Source organism: Rhincodon typus, chromosome 6 (genome assembly GCF_021869965.1).
Source record: "Rhincodon typus isolate 14 chromosome 6, sRhiTyp1.1, whole genome shotgun sequence".
NCBI lineage: Eukaryota > Metazoa > Chordata > Chondrichthyes > Orectolobiformes > Rhincodontidae > Rhincodon > Rhincodon typus.
This window is the reverse complement of record NC_063337.1, coordinates 45,481,364-45,496,783: the sequence shown is the minus strand read 5'-3', so window position 1 is coordinate 45,496,783 and position 15,420 is coordinate 45,481,364. Positions and strand designations below refer to the sequence as shown.

General features: G+C 37.4%; 1 protein-coding gene across 3 annotated transcripts in view; it reads left to right on the top strand.

Annotated features, from left to right (window-relative positions):
• LOC109932600 (coiled-coil domain-containing protein 138) overlaps positions 1–15,420 on the top strand; it is a 93,456-nt gene that overhangs the window by 32,553 nt on the left and 45,483 nt on the right. For all 3 annotated transcript variants that reach the window (XM_048598364.1, XM_048598365.1, XM_020531751.2), the window contains 3 exons: positions 802–989; positions 3,438–3,596; positions 15,163–15,282. In XM_048598364.1, coding sequence (XP_048454321.1) covers positions 802–989; positions 3,438–3,596; positions 15,163–15,282 — 467 coding nt within the window. The remainder of the gene's footprint in view (positions 1–801; positions 990–3,437; positions 3,597–15,162; positions 15,283–15,420) is intronic.

The window sequence follows — 15,420 nt, the reverse complement described above, 5'->3', positions numbered from 1 at the left end:
TGCCAGCTTCCAGCGGGTATCAGATCTTTCTGCCCATCTCCTTGTAAAATTGGCACTCTAACAGCACATACATATGGAACAAACTGAGAAGAGGCTTATGGAAACTTAGCCATACTGTGTTGTCAAGAAAGACATGCATGGATTTTTGGATACTAGTGGAATTAAAGGATATGGAGATAGTGCAGGAAGGTGGAGTTGAGGTACAAGATCCGTTCCTGATCCATGACAGACCTGGCTCAAAGGCCAAATGATCAACTCATGCTCCTTCATTTTTATATTCTTATTTTGATGTTGTCAGTGATCTGTGTTCAAAGCATACATTGAAGATACCTTGACTTAGATGATTTTTGAAGCTTCTCAAAAATAGAGATCTTATTGCAATTCTTAATATTACAACTATTTCATAGCCTTAAATGAGGACCCTAAATAGCCCGAGAGCTATTACAAAGGTGTTTTATAATGTTGGTTTAAAGACTGGAAGTGTTTAAGTTGATTTTTGTGCTAAAATTTATGATTTCTGACACTTCTTTGCATATTGATAGTTGACCATCTTGCAAATTGATGTTTGATCTTTGACTTTTTCATCCAAAACAAACCATTCATAATCATAGCAGCAAAAGTTCCTGTGTACAACCCTATATGACCAGTTTAAGTGATTAATTTTCGTATTTGATGTTGTGACATTAGAGTAGTTCATTAAATGCTAGTATTTATATATATGAGAAATAGGTCGAATTGTTACTGTAATATATTTTTTAAATGTTCCCTGCACATAGTTTCTTATCTTGATCTTATTTTCAGATGTTACACTGCCTTCCAATCTAGCTGCTGCCAATTTCGCATCAACTTCAGTTTCTTATACAGATGACAACATCATAGAATCAAAGAAGAATGGATGCCTTTCAGAATCTTGGAAAGATGGCTGCCTTTTGCCAACTGATATAATGCAAATTTATAATGAGCTGACATTTATACTGCAACACTTACAGGTGCTATTGTATGAAATAGTTATGATGTCAAAACTAAGTTAATTGTAAATTACTGTTCAGCAAATGCATAATTTTAAACATAGCTGGATAAGCCAAATCCTTTGCCAGGTGGAATTTTATTTCAAATTTCATTTAGTCACTTTTCCCATGCCTATGTACCTGTTGAAATTTCACTTCCTGGGGCTTGATTTTAAATGCTTGCAAAAGAAGTTCTGAAGCAGCAAAAAATTCTTACTCTACAAGTATCAGTGTATACCAGTAAAGTTTTAGAAATTGCAGAGCAAAATATTTGGTTGTCTGTAGTTTCCTATTGAACTGAGTTAACTTGCATACAAATGTACATTGTGGTGATTGCAATTCTATTTAATGAAAACAAGGTGTACAGAACCAAAAAGAATCCATTCAGATTATACCAAAGTAGCTCACACTGCATCACACAAAATTGAGTGTTTGGGAGTATTATTTATGTTCAGTCTTTTTGCATATCTATCCAAAATTGCAGCTGCTCTTGGACTTGGACAGTAACTAATTGTAAGATAAGAAATAAAATCAATTTTTTGAGTCTTTGGAACGCCTTTTCTGAAAAGGTGGTGGAGGCAGAGTCCATGAAAATTTTAAAGGCAGATTTAGATAGATTCTTTTTAAGTAATTGGGTGAAAGGTTATCAGGTGTAGGCGGGAATGCAAATTTGAGGTTCCAATCAGATCAGCAATGATCCTATCAAATGGTGAAGCAGGGTCAAGGTAATGAATGGCCTACTCCTGTTTTCTATTCATATATTCATCAAAAATAAATTATGAATTCAAGTTGACTCTTAATTACATTTTTACAGATTAATTTTTCTGTTCCAAGGTAGTTTAGGCTTAGAGAGAATTGCAGTGCAAACAGTTTTTTTCCACATTCTGGTTTATTTCTTCTGTTCACAAAAGAAAGGACAGAGAGTTAATTTTGATGCTTCTCAGTCCAATAGAAAAGCTTTGAGCAGTGCCAATGTTGGAAAATGTAAACATTATAATTAGTGATAGTTGATTGAGAGAGACACGCACAGAAAAACATCCAGTAAACACTGAATTCAGTGTTTGCAGAGATCACAGAGAAACTTAGAAACTGGTGGTCACGTTTGTTTTACCACAAACTCTGCCCGCCTTGGCTCCCCCACTGCTCAGTCTCTGCTGCTGATAGATCCAAAGAGTTCATCAGTGAACGAAATGCAATAATTTGTCCCTCTATTCTGCCAAATCCAAGATTCCAAAATTCCCTTTCCAAAATGTGCTAGACCACAGGATCTCTCTCCATTCCACCAAACCCCAGCTACCTCCCACAGCGCAGACAAACTCTGTAAGCTTGTACATGAATTCTATGAAATCCCAAGGCCATTCTCCAGTGCTACCAAGTCAAAGAAACAACTTAACTTCACTAAACTCTAGCCCAGGATCGCGAGATGCCTACATATGATTGATACATATTGAATACCATCCTTCCATGCATCCTCCCTTTAAAATTGTAAGAAACAAATTAAATAAAGATAGAAATATGTATGAAGTGTGGAAAATTCATGTGCAATATGGGCAACTTTGCAGAATTTTATCCTCAAAGCTTCTCAAATAATTTAAAAAAGGTAAATGTGTTGTTAGCTTTTATAACTGAAAGACTAGAAAATAAAGGGAGTGCATTTTTCTGCAATAAGAACTTAATTTGGACCATGTCTTAACAACTGTGCACAGTTACTACACCTTACATTGGAAAGAATGCAGCTCAACATTCACCAAAATGTTACTAGTGCTCAATAGACTAAGTTGTGAATAACAATAACATCAACTAGACATGTATTCCACAGGTTAGAGAAAGTTAAAGGTATTTTGGTGTTTTTCGCTTTTGAAGGTGGTTGTTTGAATGGATAGTGAAAAGCTTTTTCCTCTGTAATAGACAGTGTCAGTGAAGGAGTAAAACAATCAGAGTCATTCAGGAAATAAGATTGGGAAATAGTTCACACAAAGGATGATAGGTGTGGGAACTATCACAAAAAGTTCTAGCTCAATTAAAAAAAAAATGAGATTGACATTGTTTTTCTTACCAAGGGTGTTTAGAGACATGGAATTAATGTAGATTGATAGAGTTAAGATGGTCATCAGCCACAGTTTTATTGAATTGTGGAACATGCTGAAGGTGCTGATTGTTTTCCTCTATTTCTTTTAAATATCTTTCTCTTACTCTTATACTTCCCAAAGTGAACATTGTTAACCTAAAAAAGATTAATTATCAATAATATTAATATTACATTATTTATTGAGTTCGTTTAATCTTCTCTTACATTAAAGGTGCTATAAATGTGCACATTAAGTTTTTTGGAGGAGCAGGACATTTATCTACTGTCTTTCTTTTAGGTTTAATATATACTGATTTAGTGTAAGTGTCTAATAAGTACCTTATTTTTGTATCATAATGCAGAAAGAAAGTGTAGCACTACAAGAGTACAGACATCAGCTGCAATCACACGAACAACATTTAGCAAACCGTGAGACATTGCTGTTCAAACATCAAGATGCGTTAACAAAGTTAAGAGGAGTAGAGGAAGAAGTTCATGCTAAATTTCGGATTATGAAGGAGGTATAGTTAACTGTTGCTTACAATACTGAGTTGGATAGTTTATGCTTCAACCTTTCTGCTTATCATCTGCCTATATTTTTTAAAAAATGTCCAACTATATTACTAATATAGAAGTTAATCCCAGAAATATTTTCCTTTCTGTTATTACTTAGAATTTAATTTATTTAGTATTTTCTGGAAAAATATTCATAAATAATTCCTCTGTGTCTCTTTAGATCAATGATGCCTCAGATCAATGAACTTTATGTCCTGTACATTGTGTATTCCCATTATCCCCCCCAACTTTCACTCAAGAATGAAAATACAACAATAATATGGAAATTATGGTTACAGACTTTAATAGTTAGGTTAACATATTACCCTGTTATAAACTGCTGCTGAATCCTTCTACTTATTTTAAAATAATGAAGAGAGAAAATTCACAATCAGTCTGTCTGCATGCAGATCTGAGCAGATGTTGTATGGGTCATCACTGAACCAGTAAGGGCCTTGTAAGCTATAGGTCAGTTTATTATTCATTTTTCTCTCAAAAACCAGCAGAAAAGTTCATGATTTCAGTTTCTTTATTTTGCAAAATGTGTACAGAATTAGCGAACATTCTGGGGACGAGTTGAATTTTTTTTTATAGAAACACAATAGCTTCGCTAGGAGTAAAATAAATCCCTCATCTATGTCTTAAGAAGTGAGCATCATGCTTTTCTGAAGCATTGGAAATGTAATTTCTACAGACAGCTCAAAACATACTTGGACACTAAGGTTATAGAGTAGATTTGTAGCACGGGTTGTGGATGTTGTGGTTGGTTGGCTCGCCGAGCTGGTTCGTTTTTCTGCAGAAAAGGGTCCCGACCCGAAACATCAACTTTCCTGTTCCTCTGATGCTACCTGGCCTTCTGTTTTCCTCCAGCTCCACACTGTGTTATCTCTAAATTTGATCCCAGATGAGTTTGGAAGTTATTTGATCTCACCTAAATTAGTGATAACGATTCTATAAGCCACTTTAAAATCCCTAATTTGTAATGGCGAGAAAAGAGTTTCAGGAACTCTGTAGGTATGCTGGCCTGTGAACACTGAATGAGGATATATTTGGGCTTTTTTTGTTTGGTCAGCTGCATGTCTGCCTGATTGGAAACCCATCACCATACTTAATAGCAAATCAAAATAATTGCGTTTCCTTTTTGCTTGCAATGGAGTGCACATTGTGACCTCTGAAGGATGCATAGATCAAAGAGTTTGGTGAAGTTGAAAGAAAAAACCAAGGCGAAGGGTCTCTTCAGAGTGCATGGTGAAACTTTGCATTTTACTAGTACAGAATTTTTTGCTGTTTATGCATCATTTTAGTCATTGGCTGAAGAGTTACGTACAGCTAAATGGGGAAGAATTCAACCTTTATTATCTAGAGTGGTCCTCACTGGTTTGGCTTACTCCTCCACACTTTTTCAGTAGTTACCCTTCAGCAGAATGCTAACACGCAGAGAGTCTGAACTTTTATTTAGTTTAACTCAACTTTTACAATACTTTATTTCCAGTTAACAGGGTTTTGTTCAACATAGGAAGCTACCATGTTAGCCTTTCATTTCTGAGATAGAAATTTGAACCAAATCCAAAATAATAGTCAGCACGGCGGCTCAGTGGTTGGCACTGCTGCTCTACAGCACCAGGAACCCGGTTTCGATACCAACCTTGCGTGACTGTCAGTGTGGAGTTTGCGTGTTCGCCCTGTGTCTGTGTGGGTTTCCTCCCACAGTCCTAAGATGTGCAGGTAGGTGGATTGGCCATGCTAATTTGCCCTGTAGTGTCCAGAAATGTGCAAGCTAAGTGAGTTAGCCACGGTCAATGTAGGGTTATGGGGATAGAGTGGGATGCTCTTCAGAAGTTTGGTGCAGACTCGATGAGCAGAATGACCTCTTTCTGAACGTGTTGGAATTCAATGATGCTATGAATGACATGTACATCTCTCTCACAAAACCCATTTAGTAATAAAATAAATATAGCTATTTTATTCTGTGGTAAAATTTCATCTACTTGAGGTTGATTACCGCAATAACTTGAGCCAGTTCTACTTTAAGAGTTGTAGTTTGGTGATGCCTTGTTACACCTATGTAGTATGACATTAGTTTTAATTTTCAAACTGCTGAAATTAGAATTCAGAAGCATTTTGTTTTCAGCTTCTCTTAATTCTATATTAGTAAATTTCTTGTAATATGACAGATTGTAATATTAATACAGAATGCTTGTATTTATAAATGTCATGTAATCTAAAGGTATTATTTAAGCCACTTAGGTTTTATAATATCCGTTAATATCATTTACAAACATCTTTTTAAAGGAATATTCTCAATAAGTCTCAGTCTATAATAATGAGTGAGGTGCCAGAGGACTAGAGGGTGGCTAATATTGTGCCGTTATTTAAGAAAGGCTGTAAGAAGCCTGGGCACTACAGACCTCTGAGTCTGACATTGCGGTAAGTTGTTAGACCTGACTGTGAAAGATGGGATCTACGTGCATTTGGAGAGGTAAGGAATGATTAGGAATAATCAGCATGGTTTTGTGCAAGGGAAATCGTTCTTACAAACTTACAAACATTTTTTGAGGAAGTAACCAAAAGGATTGATGAAGGCAGAGCGGTAGATGTTGTTTACTTAGATTTTAGTAAAGCTTTGGTAAAGTTCCAATTGGTAGACTAATTAGTAAAGTAGGATCACATGGGATTCAGGATGAGCTTGCCAATTGGATACAAAATTGGCTTAATGACAAGAGACAGAGAGGTGGTAGAAGGTTGTTTTTCGGACAGGAGGCCCATTACCAGCAGTGTTTCACAGGGATCGGTGCTGGGTCCACTTTTGTTTGTCATTTATATAAATGATTTGGATGAGAATATAAGAGGCATGGTTAGTAAGTTTACAGATGACACCAAAATTGCTGGCATAGTGAACAGTGAAGAAGGCTATCCCAGATTACAAAGAGATCTTGATCAATTAGGTCAATGGGCTGAGGAGTGACAGATGGAGTTTAATTTGGATAAGTGCGAGGGATGACCTTATGGAGGTTTATAAAATCATGAGGGGCATAGATAAGGTGAATAGCAAGATTAAAGATTATATTAAATCAATTATGTTAGTTATTATATAATTATAAATCAGGAAGCCTAATGGAAAGGAATATCATTTATTGTTGAACACAAAATAGGGTCTCTACTTGGGTCTGCTTTTTGTTTTAACTTTTCCCTTTTCCGTAAGGTGGTAGAGTTCAAAACTAGGGGGACATATTTTTAAAGTGAGAGGGGAAATATTTAAAAAGTGGGAGGCAACCTTTTTACACAGAGTGGTTACTGTGTGGAATAAATTGCCAGAGGATATGGTGTATGCCGGTACAGTTACAACATTTAAAAGACATTTGAATAAGCATGTGAATAGGAAAGATTTGGGGGGGGATATTGGCCAAGCGCAGGCAGGTGTGGCTAGTTCAGTTTGGGAACATGATGGCATGGACTGGTTGGACAAAAGGGTCTCTTTCCATGCAGTATGACTCTATAACAGATGACAAATTATATTTGTGCATCTTCTCCCAGCATATATTGTGTTTTTATGCATTACATGGTCTTCCGCTGAACCAAAGACACACCCTGCCAGGGCAGCCCTGCGGAGTCCTCTCTAGGGTGTAGGGACTCCTGCCAAAATTGGGCAGACTGTCCCACAGACTAATCAAGTAACATCCTAACATGTTCATACTCACTGTACTGTACTTTACTGCTAATGTCCCAGACTCATTTATCACCTTCCCTGGCTATGCCCTGTCCTACCAGCAGGGCAAACCACCAGAGGTTACACACAGTAACAGAAAGGTTAATTAATAATTTTCAAACAAAGGAAGTTTTGGAAAAAACAATATAATATGATATATTTTCACATTAAATATTAATGTGATAAAGCTTGTCCTGAACTTAGAATCTTAAAGTGGAATAGTGGTGACTGTGAAGGTATGAGGTGCAAGATGGCGATGGTGGATTGGGAGAAGTAGTGAAAGATTTGATGGTTGTCAACCAATGGATAATATGTAAATACATGTTACATTGTCTGCACCAGGTATTCATTCCTTTAAGCCGCAAATGCCCAATGAGCAAGGTGAGTTAACCATGCCTATCAAAAGATGTATCACACCTTCATTTACACTCACTTCACGTCTCTATCACACCTTTACCACAATTTCCAGCCCTTTTCAGTTCTGAAAAAGAATTATGCCTTTTTATTTTAAAAGTTTATTTTAATAAAATAAGGTAAAGATTATATTAAATCAATTATGTTAGTTATTATATAATTATAAATCAGGAAGCCCAACTGGAAAGAAATATCATTTATTGTTGAACACAAAATAGAGTCACTACTAGGGTCTGCTTTTTTTTTTAAACTTTTTCCTTCTTTTATTCTTTACAAAAGTGCTCGTACACACAACTGAACTTGTTTCTTTCATCATCAAATCACTGTGGTACTTTTATCATTTTTTAATTACCACCAGTAAATCACCTGTCTGCGTCTGCTTTATCTTTGCTTTTTAAATCAGCCTGTTCAGAGATGTTCTTACACACCTCTGGAACAGGTGGGACAAAGCTAGGCCTCCACAGCCCCGAGGTAGGCTACTACTATACCACAAGGGCCCTGAGTCTGCATTATATTTTCTAGTCCTTCCAACACAGACTGCGCTGGGTCCTCGCATTGAGGCCATGACTCCGAGTTCACGCTGAGGCCATGAGTCTGAGTCCACACGGAGGCCGGGAATTGGAGCCCATGCTGAGGCTGGGAGTCTGCGCAGGCTTTCACATTGGACATTGCAGATGCTACCCGAGGTAAAAAGGAAAGGAAAAAAAATGTGAAAAGAGAGAGAAAAAAAAGAGATGAACGGAGCGGACAAGCTCTGGCTTAGGACTCCTATTTGGTCACCATCTACCACAGGATGCCCAGAAGTGCTATTACATACAACTGAGCGATTTTCCCACCAGCCAAATTGCTATCACTTTTTTCTTTTTTTTAAATACCACCAATAAACACCTGTGCAACTAATCAAATATTTATAAGCAATGCCCATTCTTGGGTTTTTTTTTCACTCCGAAGCGCTATTGTGCACGACTGAGTGACTTTCCTACCACCAAAATCACTGTGTCATTTTTTTTGTGTCATGAAGATTCGTAAAGAGTAATGGATCCAAAGCTAAAACTTGGGGAACACCACTATGAACCACTTCCCAGTCTGACTAGAATTAAGCCACCATCAACTTTTGCTTCTAGTCACTGAACCAATTTTCTATGTATTCTAACATATTCTCCTTAGTCCCAGAGACTTCCATTTTTTCAATAAGCCTCATTTTTGGCACTTTGTTGAGTGCTTTCTGAAGTTCATACACACATTTACTACACAACTTGCTGAACCTTCATCAAAGATTTCAGTTACGTTAGACATGATTTGCCTTTAATAAATCTATGCTGCCTGTCCTTAATTAGCCAATGTCTTTCCAAATAAAATTTTATTTTGTCCTGGATAATGATTTCCAATAACTTGCCCACCACTGCTGAAACGTTGACTGACCTGTAGATTTCTGCTTTATCCTCCTCCCCTTTCTTGAAAAGTAGTATAATGTTAGCATCCTTCCAATCTCCTAGCCCTATCTTTGTTTCCTTTCAAGATTGAAAAGTTGCGATCAGTGTCTCTTTTTTTCTCTTTACTTTCAGAATCTTAGGGTACACTTCATCTGAACTAGGTAATTTGTCAATTTACAGTGGCTAATCTTTTTAATAAATCTTCTGTACCCATTACTATCCTGTCTACAACTGCCATCCTTTTTTTGTGTGACCTTCACATCATCCTCCTATGTAAATAGTTGGATGCAAAGTATTCATTTACGTTATTTATGCCCTGTTCCTCTGCTTGAGGTTTTCTTGTCGCCCTCTTAATGAGTAGATCTTTGTTTCTAAACAATTGTTCATGGTTTATATGCTCATGCAATATTTTGGGATTGATTTTAATTTGGCCTATAAACCTTTTCACATAAACTTTCTTTGCATCCTGTATTGATTTTTTTTTTCAATTTCCTCGTGTACTTCCCTTATCTTCCCAGTTATTAACTGAATCTTGCTCCTAGCATTTGTTATTAGCCTCCTTTTTGGGTTTTAGAATCATAGAAAGGTTATAATTCAGCCCATTATGTCTGCTCCGGCTAAATAAACTAGCCACCTATTTTAATCCCAATACCTGGTCTGTAGCCTTTTAGGCTACAGGTGCTGATCCACATTCCCTTTAAATGAGTAAAGGGTTTCCACCAAGCTGGTCAATGAATACCAGACACTCACTCACCCTCTGGGTGAAAATGTTTTTCCTCGTGCCCCTGCTAATCCTTCTACTGTTCACTTTAACTCTGTGTGTCCTGGTAGGTGATCTTTCTGATGGTGGAAGCCAGTCTTCCCTGTGCACTTTATCCAAGCTGCTCATCATATTTGTCCCTTTCTGTAATGATGCTAAATCTAACTGTATTATGATCACTGTCTCCAAAATGGTCATCTATTGCTCCTTCATCCACCTGTCTAGCTTTATTTCCTAAGAATAAATCTAAAATTGTGCCTTCTCTCATTGTGCTTGTTACATGCTGGCTAAAAATAAGTTCCCTTGAATGCAGTTCAAGAATTTTGTGCTCTCTGTGCCTTTCACACTGTTTGTGTCCTAGTTGAAATTTGGGTAGTTGAAATCCCCAACTATTATTGCCATATTGTTTTTGCTGTCAGAAATTTGCCAACATATGTGCTGTTCTAACTCATTCACTATTTAGGTTGTGCAGTACATGCCTAGTAGTGTGGTTGCCCTGTTTTCATTTGAACTCAACTCATATGGCCTTGTATGGCTACGTTTAGGATATTGTCTCTCCTCTCAGCTGTTAATGATTCTTTAAACAATAATATTGTGCCTGGACCTTTCTATCCCTTTCTGTATCCTGCATGAAAATTCTAGGGATGTTGAGTTGCCATCTCTAATTCAAGTCTCCATTATAGCATAATATCATACATTGTGTCTGGGTCATAGCCCTCCAGGTTGTATGGATGCTGCTAAATGATCTTTCTTCTGAATGCCTTCCATTTCTCCCTTATTGCTTTACCAGATAGTCAACTTCTACAATCTGCCTGTTCTTGGTGCTCAAATATCATAAATAAAGTCCTTCCCAGTTTATCATGTTCACTTACCATATTTTCTAGTCTCTTTTCTTAAGTTCTTTTAACCAAACTACGTTGTAGCCACAGTTAACTAAATGATCTCTGACTTTAATACACTACACATGTCCTATTTCATTTTCAGATCTATGCTGCTCCTTGAACAGGAAGCATATATATTGAAAATGTTTTCCTGTACACAAATCAGAGAAATTCCTCTCTTTCTGTACCCTTAGCACTATGTTTTTCTTGGTGATGTTATTGACTAAATAATATATCCTAATAATACCACTCGTATATTTTAGACCTTTGAAATTTATTGACTAATGTACCCATTTATCTCCTTCTCAATGTTTGCAGCTCACATTTTACTAATGTTTTTTGGGATATTTCATGTTATTCCTATTTATATCTATGTGTATTCTGATTTTTAACTCTGTCCTTTTCTGGTTCTGCTCCATTTGCCAAACGAGTCTAAGTCCTACCTAACAGTTCTAGTTTACCTGTTGTATGGACAGTAAAATTAAATGACAAGAAACTTAATCAAAAAATGATGACTACTGCAATGAAATTCTATATTATTTAGGAAATTGGATTCTTAAACAAAGGTAATGTTTTTTGATTTTTAGTGCTGTGAATATTTTTTAAGGATCAATTTTGTTTGAAACAGTGAACTAAAGACAGCCTTTATAGAAAATGTCTGACTTAAGGTAAATGACTCAACAAGATACCTGCTGAAGTAATTTCTGCTTATTGTTGAGTTCTTATGATCACAGAAAGGGAGACCATAGGCTACAAGCAGGTTGAGTTTAGAATAAAAGATCCATTCCAACAGAAGGGCAGATTTTAGTTTGTGGAAATCTTCAGACCATCAGATCTGGAAAGAAATCTTGAACCCTGGAAGAGAATCACATTTACTGAATATACAAAACGTTACTTAAATGAAATGCTTTTGATCTCACCAGTTGATTAAGAACTTAAAGATCAAGATAGGGAATAGGGTTTTTTTTTTGCTGTCTATTATAAGATCTTTCCATTGTTTATTTATAGCTTTGCATTTATTTCTATTTTATGCAATAAACTTATGTTGTTTTGTTAAATGTATATAGACATCATTCTGTGAATGCATTCAGTGACAGACTACTATGGTAACCAAATTTGCAAATATAAACCTTAAGGTACATTAAGCTAGATTTCATTCTGGACTCTGACCTGTCCAGTATTACTATCTGCTGGGATCGTAACTCCATGCTTCAAAGTACTTAGATATCTGCAAAGCACTTTGGACCATCCTGCGGTTTAAAAGCACCAAATAAGTAAAAATTCATTCTAGCAGTCACATTTTTTCTTTCTGCTTGTAGTCATTCACTTGATACTAAGTAAAGGATAAAAATTGGGAATTTCCTTGAATTCTTTGGAAATTGGAGGCATTACCAGGATAAATAGGAACAACAGGGTGGAAATTAGGCAGGGACCTGTAATTTTCAGATTGTATTTTCTTTATCGTTTCTTCAGTTTTCTTGATGGGAGGTAAACATATGCTTTCTGCATCTACATCTTTCCCCCTCCCTCTTCGCTTTCATTTCCCTTTGCTCCTGATGTCACAGGTGGAGACAAGATTGCTATAGCATAATGCAGTCTAATGGAATTGTCTCCATTTCTGTATTTGGTACTTAAAGTTTTTGAGAAGATTTGTAGCTCGAGCTATGGATGAGGTTGTAGACTTGCTCGCCAAGCTGATGTGTTTGATTGCAGACGTTTCATCACCCTGCTAGGTAACATCGTCAGTGTGCCTCCGGTGAAGCGTTGGTGTTCTGTCCTGCTTATTATTTATATGCTTTGGTTTGCTGGGGTGGTTGGCATCACTTCCGGTTCTGTTTTTCATTTGGTACTCCCTATCTACTATATTTGCATAATATAGGCATACAGTCCTGCCAACTGATAGAATTAAGGTACACTCCATTTGGGAAGGTTGGTTTCCTCATTGACATCAACCTTTCGCTAAAATAACTAAATTTTATTTAATATTTTTCTGTTCTTCAAGACATGGTGATACTTCTCCCCTGTTGTTTCTTCTGTCACTAATATCCTGCATGTCACCCAGTATTGGATCAGCTGCGCTGACCCTATAATTCTCCTCAGAAACAAAAACAAAAATTGCTGGAAAAATTTAGCAGGTCTGGCAGCATCGCTGGAGAAAAATCAGAGTTAACGTTTTGGTTCTGAGGAAGGGCCACTGGACCTGAAATGTTAACTGTGATTTCTGTCTACAAATGCTGCTAGACCTGCCAAACTTTTCCAGCAATTTCTGTTTTTGTTTCTGATTTACGGCATCTGCAGTTCTTTCAGTTTCTATAATGCTCCTCCTTCATAATCTTAAGAAATGCCCTGACCCTTGAAGTGTAGAGGATTTGGGATGCTGGATTTGAGCCCTGTTGCATCACGTTTATGGCAGTGGAGTACAAGTTAGTCTTTTATGTTTTTCAGCCATATTGCGGTCTAATTTAAATATCAAAAACAAGAAATTGAACTTTAACAGAGCACAGAAGGAAATAGTTATGGGAAAGTGCAAATTATGGAAAACATACAATTGTTGCTGTTGAAAAAATTAACATGATGCCATTTAGTATTATTGAATATATTTGTACTTGGGAGAGTTAGATAATGAATTCAATGGAATAGATCAACTAATGAAACCACCCAATTTTAATTGAAAGAGGTGTAAATTGGGTGAGTTCTGCAATGTGTAGCTAGAGATATTTGTATCATCGATAGCCACAGGGTGAGATGTTGGAAGACTGGAGGTAAGCTAACGTGGTGCCACTGTTTAAGAAAGGCAGTAAGGAAAAGCCAGGGAACTATAGACCAGAGAGCTTGACATCAGTGGTGGACAAGCTGTTGGAGGGATTCCTGAGGGACAGGATTTACATGTATTTGGAAAGGCAAGGACTTATTAGGGATAGTCAACATGGCTTTGTGCATGGAATATCATGTCTCTAACTTGATTTGAGTTTTTTGAAGAAGTAACGCAGAGGATTGATGAGGGCAGAGCGGCGGTCGTGATCTGTATGGACTTCAGTTAGGCATTCAATAAGATTCCTCATGGTAGACTGGTTAGCAAGGTTAGATCACATGGAATACAGGGAGAACTAGCCATTTGGATACAGAACTGGCTGAAAGGTAGAAGACAGAGGGTGGTGGCGGAGGGTTGCTTTTTAGACTGGAGGCCTGTGACCAGCGGTGTGCCACAAGGATTGATGCTGGGTTGATTGCTTTTTGTCATCTATATAAATGATTTGGATGTGAATATAGGAGGTATGGTTAATAAGTTTGGAGGTGACACCAAAATATGAGATGTAATAGACAGCGAAGAAGGTTACCTCAGAGTACAGTGGGATCTTGATCAGATGGGCCAATGGGCCAAGGAATAGCAGACGGAGTTTAATTCAGATAAATGTGAGGTGATGCATTTTGGAAAGGCAAATCAGGTCACTACTTAAACACTTAAAGGTAAGGTCCTGACTAGTGTTGCTGAACAAAGAGACCTTGGAGTGCAGGTTCATAGTTCCTTGAAAGTGGAGTCGCAGATAGGTAAAATAGTGAAGAAGGTATTTGTCTTGCTTACCTTTGTTGGTCAGTACATTGTGTATAGGAGTTGGGAGGTCATATTGCTGCTGTACAGGACATTGCTTAGGCCACTATTGGAACACTACATGCAATTCTAGTCTCCCTGTTATAGGAAAGATGTTGTGAAACTTGAAAGGGTTCAGAAAAGATTTACAAGGATGTTGCCAGGTTTGGAGGGTTTGTGCTGTAGGGAGTTGCTGAATAGACTGGGGCTATTTTTCCTGGAGCACTGGAGACTGAGGGGTGACCTTTATAGAGGTTTATAAAACCATGAAAGGCATGGATAGGGTAAATAGGCAAGGTCTTTTCCTGTGGTTGTTTCGTTCACTGAGCTGGTTCATTAGTTTGTAGATGTTTCATGAAACTTTTCCCTGGGGTGGGGGAGTCCAAAACTAGAGGGTGTAGGTTTAAGGTGAGAGGGGAAAGATTTAAAAGGGACCGAAGGGGCAACTTTTTTTCATGCAGAGGGTGCGGGTGTATGGAATGAGCTGCCAGAGGAAGTGGTGGAGGCTGGTACAATTACAACATTTAAAAGGCATCTGGGCGGGTATTGGAATAGGAAGGGTTTAGAGGGATATGGGCCAAATGCTGGCAAATGGGATTAGTTTAATTTAGGACATCTGTTCGGCATTGACGAGTTGGACCAAAGGTTCTGTTTCTGTGCTGTATATGTTTATGACTCTATAATTCACAATGTCAACTTTACATCGGGTTGGCAAGATAAAAATCTATCCCTTTTTTTGTTTCCCACAGCAACATGCTGCAGAAGTCAATCAACTCACAAATGCCTTAAAGGAGAAGATAAAAGAAAACAAGAGAGTTAAATCCTCCTTTGACACATTAAAGGAATTAAACGACTCCTTGAAAAAACAGGCAAGAACAATTTTCTAAACCTTATGGTACCATAATATGAGACAACAAGGTGCAGGGCTGGATGAACACAGCAGGCCAAGCAGCATCATAGGAGCAGAGAGGCTGACGTTTCGGGTCTAGACCCTTCATCAGAAAAGC